Here is a 10,000-nt window from a genome sequence, read left to right as displayed (position 1 = left end):
TTCTCTAGACATCTTTCCACATTTGTTGCAGCAAAGTTCGAGGGCATTTCGTATGCCTCTCATGACCATCCGCCCCTAAAAGAAGTGTAATGTAAAGGTGAGGGGAAAAAAAGTTGAAAAGTTACTTACTACATATATCTAGAGTGCTAGAGAAGGATCTAAACTTTACTTATATATGTGATCATCGTATAGGAAAACGATACAGAAATATAACTTTTTTCTTCACTGTACTGTCAAAGGGAATATAAATATCATATTTGACAACAGTGTCGTAAAGCAAGATACTCTTCTCACGATACTTGTTGATTGTATCATTTATATAGATCTCCTATTCATAAGAAACTCGCTTAGTTCATTTTCCTCATTTTCCTCTGGTGTAAGAATCCTCACAGGCTATGCCATGCCAAAATGCTGAATAACTCTACTTGAAAGATGATACTTGCTATTGAGAGAGAGTGAGAGAGAGAGAGAGAGAGAGAGAGAGAGCGAAAGAGAGAGATAGAGAGAGAGAGAGAGAGAGAGAGAGAGAGAAAGAGAGAGAGAGAGAGAGAGTGAGAGAGAGAGAAAGAGAGAGAGAGAAAAAAAGAGAAAGAGAAAGGAGAGAGTGAGAGAGAGAGAGAGAAAGAAAGAGAGAAAGAGAAAGGAGAAAGAGAGAGAGAGAGAGAGATAGAGAGAGAAAGAGAGAGAGAGAAAAGAGAGAGAGAGAGAGAAAGAGAGAGAGAGAGAAAGAGAGAGAGATAGAGAGAGAAAGAGAAAGAGAGATAGATACTTTATACCCTTGCCATGGTAAGCTCAGGTCCCCTGAAAGCGCCGCGCTGTCCCTTGAGAGCACTGGCCCCCTTGTCCCCTGTCTTGAATACGGCAATTTAATTATGTACTTCCCGACCTGGGCTTTCCACATGGATTCTGAAGTTCAGTCGCTTCTGCCGAGGGAATCAAAGATGATTTTTCCTACTAAAGATTTATCCCTATGCTTGTTCTCATTGCATGAAGAGGACACACACAATCTGCTGGGGATTAGGAGGTGTTCCTTTAGGATTAGATTAGATTAAGATTAGGATTAGGTGTTCCTCCTTTTTCAGGGAAAGTAAAGGTTGGCAAACGGCTTCCAGTTAGGTTTGTCCACTTTGTGAATACTTTCTCTTCGTCATAATTACAATGGTTATAACCCTTTCGTGATTATTATTCCATGGAAGAATGTGTTTTCAGAATAATGTTCATCCAGATAGGATAATTCACGCCTGTTTTTTCAGTGCTTTTTGCCATAATTTTAGAACTTAAGGCAGCTGTAATAGGCGATTAATTCAATAACAATATGAAAGCAAACATGTACCATCCAGAAAGGTCAGCCAAGCGAATAACCCTTTGCTTGTTAACATTAACGACGTTTATTCACCTAATAATGTGTTTATTCTTCCGACATTCTTCAGTTTCTAAAGTGACAATATCATGTAGGTATTGGAGTGAAAACCTGTATCGGAGGAAACAAGATTTTTTTGTTGGAAATAAATGATTTTCTTCATCATGAAGGTTCTGATTTCGTTACTTCAGAATGTTCAAAAATAGGAATTTTTCCCGCCATCTTTCATTATGGTTTTCTTGTCACCAAAGCGCTTTGATTGATAATTTGGGTAATCCAGCCAACGAAATACATAAAAGCAATTTCAATCTTACTTGGAACAGAAAAATAACAAGAAGGGTACAAGATAACTTTATAGCTTTATATAAGTCCAGTTCGTTTGTATTTGCCCTTCTGTAATTCTTTCATGTACTCGGAGCTTGATATGAATAAAGTATGATATATAAAATATGAATATAAATATGAATATAAAATGTAAATATATATATATATATAATATATATAATATATAATATATATAAAATATAAATATGAATATAAAATACAAATATAAATATGAATAAAAATAAAATATGAATAATGAATAAAATAATTCGTAGCGCAATACAATATAAACCAACAATGAATAGTTATAACCGACTTGTATCGTTAGGCAAAGCTTCCTATTTTTCCAGTAGAGAAGAGACAAATCAAATAAAAGGTATAATTCAGATTGAATAATTCCACAACACACAGAGAATAGAATTACCCTAAAAATCACCTCCATCCCTATACAACACCCATTAATTTTCTTCATCCGCGTGTCCCTTATTATAGAATAATATATTACTTTTTCCCTCTCTTTCGCAGGTCCCCATTTTGGTGCTGGCGAATAAGCAGGATCTTCCGGGAGCTAAAGACCCGCAGGAGATTGAGCGCTTGTTGGGCATCGCGGAGCTGGGAAATACTCACTTGTGGCACATACAGGTTAGCTCTGCTGAGAGAGAGAAAGAGAGAGAGAGAGAGAGAGAGAGAGAGAGAGAGAGAGAGAGAGAGAGAGAGAGAGAGAGAGAGAGAGAGAGAGAGAGAGAGAGAGAGAGAGAGAGAGAGAGAGAGAGAGAGAGAGAGAAGAGAAGAGAGAGAAAGAGAAGAGAGAGAGAGAGAGAGAGAGAGAGAGAGAGAGAGAGAGAGAGAGAGAAAGAGAGATAGTGAAAGAGAGAAAGAAATAGAGAAAGAGAAAGAGAAAGAGATAGAGAGATAGAGATAGAGATAGAGATAGAAATAGAGATAGATATAGAGATAGATAGATAGATAGAGAGAGAGAGAACAACAGAGACAGACAGAGAGAGAAAGAAAAAGAAAGAATGAAAAAAAAGAGAGACAGAGAAACTACTGTAGATAAAGCCCGCCATTTCACCTCACCTAACTCTCACCCCCCTGTCTCCCCTCCCCCTCCCCCCAGCCTGCGTGCGCAATCACCGGCGAGGGCCTGGACGAGGCGCTGGAGAACCTGTACGAGATGATCCACAAGCAGAGGCGCCTCTCGAAGACCAGCAAGAAGAAGCCCAGATGATCCTCAACTTCCGACTAGTTGGCCGCTTCTGCCAGCTGTCGGAATTCCTGGTGCTGGGAATGCTGCCCCGCCAGCTGGTGGAGCCGAGACGATCAAGCTACCTATGTGTAGTTCTCTTTTTTTTATTTTTATTATTTTTTTGCTCTCTCTTTGTCAAAGACCTCGGGTTGGTGTATACAGGATATAGGCCTACACACTTTTTTTTTTTTTTCCTTCCCGTTATGTGTGTGAAGTGTATGTCGATGAAGGAGGCAGAGTTGATAGCCTGTACAGAGCTGTGTTTGATTTTTTTTTTTTTTTTTTTCGTCTGTGAAAGTTTGTAAACAGCTCTTCAATGTAGGCCTATTCTTTACCTTTCAAAAAGAAAAAAAAATCTTCTGATCTTCAGCTATATGGAAAAAGAAAAAAAGAAAAGAAATCTCTTTTGTAACATTTCGAACTGCACATAGGACTAGAAATCGTCCTGCACAAGAAGAAGTTTTGGTAGGCTGTTGTCATGGCAACAAGTCGACCACAAGAACAACAACAATGAACAACGAGACGAAGGGATACGAAGTGATCACCTTTTGTCTTCTGCGGTCGGTCGGTTCACCAGCAGTCCTGTCAGCATAAAGTATACATTTATGTTTTTGACTTTGATGGTTAAGCACTTGTGAAAGTTGGCTTAATTAAGTGACTCTGCGAAGTGTTGTGGACTGAACTCTTGGAAACAAAGTGTGGTAAAGTGGATCCCACATCCTTCCAGTCCCTTGATTAAAGTGTGTTTGATTACCTATGGACGTTTCTTATGTAAAAAAAAGAAAAAAAGAAAAAGGAAACTTTGTGCTACTGAAATATAAATGTAAATATTGAAGGCATCTGTGTAGATTTAATTTTTTATTTTTTAAGTGGACCATCTCTGACGACGGTTCACTAGCGTTTTAATTAATAAGGGCGTGTTTTTCGTGAAGCCTATTATTGGGTTATTGTGAAGCCCCGATTATTGGTCTTAGTTTCGAAATAACCCACTGACTGTGATCCATATTGTGAAAGTCTGTTGTTGTCCTCATGTTCTCAGTTCTGTGAAGGAGAACGTAGCATAGCCAGCCATCGAACGTGAAATGAACAAACAAATGCAAATAGGCAGTGGGAAATAAAATAATCTACAGTGAATGATTTTATCGAACAGATTGTATGAACAGATTGTCAAGCAAAAAATGTTACTTCACTTGGAAATTGCATTATAGCTGCAGATTGGTTTTGCTAACCATCGTGTTATTATTATTAAACATAGAATAACGGCAAAAATTAAAACTTATTGCTAAAAAAAAATATTTTTACAGTTTAAAAGTTTAATGGAGTTTTGAAAGCAATCATTCTATTCAACCTAAACATTATAACTCTTATGATCTGCGTGCTGTCAGAATGCTAGAGCCTACATTTGTATTGTAGACTTTTTATACTCGTTTTGTGTAGCAGGTGTTCAAGGTCACTAAAGTTACATATCTAATAATATTAGAATATGCAACACACATGCACGTGTACACACACACACAGACACACACACAAGCACAGACACAAACACAGACACACACACACACACACACACTCACACTCACACTCACACTCACACACACACACACACACACACACACACACACACACACACACACACACATACACGCACTCACACCCACAACCGTACATACAGACACAAGCACACGAACACTTATTTACATAATGCACCGTCACATGAAAATAAACTCAATAGATGCAATTAGTTTATTGTGATCAACGTTGCATATGGACTGATGTAAAACACGGCAAAGATATACATATTTATAGTGTGATATTATTGACAATACTCCCTCTTGTGATGTGTCAAGGCTGGGCCATTGATTGACGAGTTGACTGTTGATTGACAGGCTGTCCAAAGTGTCATTGACAGGTTGACAGGAATGATTTCACAAAACGTGTGTACAAAAGAACACGTGGTTTTATAAACGCATCTAGTCACTTAGAAGTCTCGTAGGTAGCAGGATCTTTCTTAAAGTTATAGAGATATCTTATACAGTATCGAAAAAATATTTGTTTATTTTGAATGATGCCACGACTTAGGTCACGCGCGCGCGTACACACACACACACACACACACACATATGCATCATACCCTCACGATATCACTGGCATTAATTTATATAAAAAAAAGAGCGAAAAAGAGAGATAAAGGATACCTTATGACATGCAGTTCTTATTACATGAAACTGGCGTCATTCACACCATGCAGAAGGATGAATAATATGTGACTGAATGCGGCAGGTTCTCGTACTCTCTTTTCTCTCTCATCGTCCATTTGCATTCATTATCGCTTCGTGTCTTTCATCTGGTACCTCTCCCTTTTTCGTCTCTTTGCCTCCTTCATGCCAAAGTCTCTCCTCATTAAAATCCTCATGCATCCACTTAATTAATTAAATGAGTTACCGCCCTGCCTCGGAACCCTTCTGTTGCGCATTGTTTCATGCACACAGTCATGCTGATGATTGATTTGTGAATACATGCGCATACACAACCATGCATTACTGTTCACACACACACACACACACACACACACAAACACACACACACACACGCACACACACACACACAGACACACACGCACGCACACACACATACACGCACACATACACACACACACACACAAACACAAAGACACACACACACACATACACACACACACACACACACACACACAATACGATGGTCATGAACAAGGGTTCTTAAACACTAGGTTTTCCTGGACGGCGACCATGAAAAAAGGACTCCTCTGTGCATGACGCCACCTCTTGTGACTCAATGAGACGTAAGATTGGCGAAAGAGTATTCCGGATTTTCCTGTTTCTCTCTTTGAGTCTTTCGCTAAAAAAATGAAGAAGTGAAATAAACGTGCTTTATTATCCCTTTATTTTCCTTTTTCTCTCTTTGAGTCTTTCGCTAAAAGAAGGAAGAAGTGAAATAAGCGTACTTTATTATCCCACTTTCCTTTTTCTCTCTTTGAGTCTTTCGCTAAAAAAGGAAGAAGTGAAATAAACGTGCTTTATTATCCCTTCATTTTCCTGAAAATAAATATGCAAGTGGAATACCATCCAATATGTACAATGGGATTAGAAGGCACTAATGTGACCCCAAAGCTTATAATTTTGGGAAATACACAACGACGATATTAAAACATGGATTGGTACACCATTATGACAGAAAAACTGCCAACTCCAAATGACAAACTCTCTTGGACACTGAAAACAAAAGAGATTGCTCTGAACTACAATGAATAGCATGGATGAGATTGAAGTCTAGTTAAGAAACTATTAGACTTTTGTGCATTCATAATATTGTGTGGATTTCCTTTTTTTAAAACGTTGCAGCTTGAACTAACACAATATGTTACCCAGAGGATATATGTATATTCGTAATAAAAGCACTCATGGACTTATGTCTTGCATTTTACATCTGATTTTCTTAGATTCAGGATCATATAATGTGGACACTAGATTCATTGATAAATTTCATTTGTCACATATTTAGAGAATCCTTTTTTTTTCAAAACTTTCAGTAAAACATAATCTGGCAGATTTCAATGTATCTAACATATAGGAATATAAGAAAAAACCTTTGATGAGTATAGATGGTGCGATCCACAGCACATAAAATGGGACCATGGCTATTTTGGGTTTCGAGTGACGCCTTTTTCTCAATGGGAAGTTTGCGTTTCGAAAAACCTGGTGGTTACTTCGGTGCATCAGTACTTGTGAGTTTGCATACATGTGTGTGTGTGCAAAAGTATAAAACACAGACGCAGACACATACACAAGGATATACACATACATTTAGAGTGTATAGATATATAAATAGGTATGTAGTTAGTTTATACATAGAGACAAATAAATAGATAGATAGGTTGATTGACAGACAGTCAGATAGACAGAAAAGTACTTATAAACAATGACAAGGCTACATATATATATATATATATATATATATATATATATATATATATATATATATATATATATATATATATATATATATATATATATATATATATACATATATATACATATACTATATATATAAATATATATATAATATATATATATATATATATATACATATATATATATATATATATATACATAACTGCAACAGAAATATATTGGCAGGTAGACAGATATATGCAGTCAGATTATAAAGATCAGCCTTTATTCACACGCACACGTAGTGATATCAGCAGGAGTCCTATGATGGGAAGCCATGAAAGGTCTCCTATGATAGGAATCTAAGGAAAGTATCCTATGTCCTATGATAGGAAGCCACGGAACGAATGCTACGATATGAAGCCTTGGGATGAATCCTTTGGTAGGGAGCCATAGAAGGAATCCTATGGTCGGGATCCTATTGTAAGAAGGCATAGGAATGTCCTATTAGTAGAAAGCCTCAGAAGAATTCCTATGGGTTAATGCCATGAAAGGAGTCCGTTTTAAGGAAGCCATAGAATGAATCCTATAGTAAAGAAGTCATGGAAAAAATCCTATGGAAATGATCCTATAGCAGAAAGCCACGTGGTAATCCTATCTATGGTTGGAAGTCAAGGAGGGAGTCCAGTGATAGGAAATCATGGAAGAAATCCTATGGTAGGATTCCATGGAAATAATCCTAAATAGGAGGAGGAAGCCATCCATCGAAGGAATCCTAGGGTTGGAAGCAATGTAGGCAATGCAAGGAGTCCGTCGGTTAATGGTAGGATGATAGGACTCCACGAAGAGCCTCAAGAAGGAGTCACGTCCCATCCGGGCAAGAAGGAGCCACGTCACATCCGGGCTTTTCGTGAGGGAAGGAAGGAGCGTCGGTTCTAGCGTAAAGATCTTGTCATAAGTGGATCATATATTTTCTCTGTGATATGTTGTATAGGTGTCGACAGGTGATATATTCTTGAGGTCTTTTACCTCTTTTTCTGGTATAATGGTGTTACTGATTAACAAAAAAAATGGTTGGGTTAAGCTTGCCATTTCATCATAAACGAAGAGAGCGAAGCAAGAAATTAGAAGAAATTAGAAGAGAAGTCCTCCTACATACGGCAGGTTCTAAGAGCTTCTTCATATTTGCTCGTCCTGTCTTGCCATTTTGTCCTTTAATTTGAGTCTTTTTTATGGTTTTGTTTTGTTTTGGGGATCTCTTATTGTTAGAGAGAGCATATTTTGTTTTTGTTTTTATCTTTGTTATGGTTATTGAAGTTGATGTGCAGACCGGGTGATCAGCAAGTGGATTTTTTTTTTTTTTTTTTTTTTTGTCCAAGACTTTTGCGTTTTAAGAATGAATTTGTCTTATGTGACGTCATGTATTCTTGTCTTTTGAATTAGTCTTTTACTTTCCCTTCGCTCTTTTTTCTTTACAACTTCAAATTGTGTATTTTCCTTCTACGTGCCGAAAGAAATGATGGATAAATCGATCTGATGATTTTTTTGATATTGTTAATCTCGCATGATGCATATTATCCTTTATTCAGCATGGGATATTTATAGTAAGAAAATTCATGAAAATACGATACATTTCACCCATATATTACACGCGTTTTTTTTTTTTTTTTTTTTTTTTTTTTTTTGGATGGACATTTTGTAACCTTTTCCGACGGAGTGACTGATGTGTACCACTGACGAAGGCAATGATTACAAATCTATTAGAGTTGTTTATCTTTGATTTTGTATTGTAGATATATAGAAGAGAGCCTTAGAACATTGTACATCCAGACTGTTGAACTTTCCCATACAAATATAAAGCTTACACAAGAATGACATGATATTTTTCATTATCCTCAAGAAACTACCGAGCGAGAAAACAAAGTGAAAGTCTCACTTAGGGCAGTGGCAGGAATGGGAATATATTGAATATCACAAGCGCTCAGGAGAATGTAGCACACACACATATATATACACACACATGTATATATATATATATATATATATATATATATATATATATATATATATATATATACATATACACACACTTATATTGTATGTGCGAACACACCTAGACATATACCCGCCCTCCAACATCATGATACGCCACTGGGAAAAATAGCCAAGTTAATAGAATGAAATCACACGATAAAGATAATAAATCTAATAAAAAAACTTACTAGATCAAATAAATGAATTCAATACCAAAAAAATACGGGGAGGAATCTCAGGACTTCTGCTGTTTGCGATTCTAGGAAGCGGCTGACAGGGGAGGGGAGGTGGGGGGGGCTTCCGCCATTCCGTCGCTTGCAGGAAAGGCTTCAGCTCCTGCATAAAAAGCCTTCGAGATGCCATGATAACCATGATACGTTAAACCAGTGGTTCTCAACCTCTTCTAAGACTTGCATCGCTTTTGAATGTTTGGTTAAATGCCGCGCCCAAAAAAAGGACAGTAGTTGATGGTAAATTTCTGATTAGTATTTTGTTATCATCATTGTTATTTTCGAAACACATTTGTTTATAAGGTGGAGTAGACACATCGCTCATCATGACGTTTTCAATATAATCGCATATATCCTCCAGACTTTGCCAAAGATTTAAGAAAAAAAAGAAAAAAAAAGAAAAAAAAAATATATATCCTTATTCGGCATACCCCATAAAATGCCGCCTCGCAACCACTGGGGTCCAGGCATTTCAGGTTGGGAAACCCTGCTGTATGCCTTATGGTCCTCTGTTTCCTGCTCTTTCAACGGTTCTACATACACTCCGCCCCCTGGCATGAGGCATCGACATACAGGAAGTAAATGCGAAAAAGAGATAGAATAAACATTGTCACCTATTCCCTATGCTCTTCCATTCGTAGAAGAGAAATATATACTAGGCAGCATCGCTTATACCTTATACACTTAACATAATATTTCAAAACAAGGTGATCGGTGTTTTTGTTTCTGACTGTAAGTAAACAAATAGGCAGTCTTTATTAATCCCAAGACTTTGCCGTTGAAAAAATATTAAAGTAAGACGTACAGCGCATACAAGAGTAAACATTAAGAATGACCACAAAACATACAAAAGTTTCAACCAAAACGATGTGGTTGA

General features: G+C 37.2%; 1 protein-coding gene across 1 annotated transcript in view; it reads left to right on the top strand.

Annotated features, from left to right (window-relative positions):
* LOC122253724 (ADP-ribosylation factor-like protein 4C) overlaps positions 1–5,491 on the top strand; it is an 88,252-nt gene extending 82,761 nt beyond the window's left edge. The window contains exons 3-4 of the mRNA XM_043017007.2: positions 2,210–2,326; positions 2,802–5,491. Of these exons, the coding sequence (XP_042872941.1) occupies positions 2,210–2,326; positions 2,802–2,912 (228 nt within the window). The 3' untranslated portion in view covers positions 2,913–5,491. The remainder of the gene's footprint in view (positions 1–2,209; positions 2,327–2,801) is intronic.
* The last annotated feature ends 4,509 nt before the right edge of the window (positions 5,492–10,000 follow it).

The sequence above is a fragment of the Penaeus japonicus genome, unplaced genomic scaffold, assembly GCF_977035675.1.
Source record: "Penaeus japonicus unplaced genomic scaffold, GWHDUDI00000001_assembly GWHDUDI00000012, whole genome shotgun sequence".
Lineage (NCBI taxonomy): Eukaryota > Metazoa > Arthropoda > Malacostraca > Decapoda > Penaeidae > Penaeus > Penaeus japonicus.
Note: the sequence above shows the minus strand (reverse complement) of the source record. Positions and strands in the feature narration are given on the sequence as shown.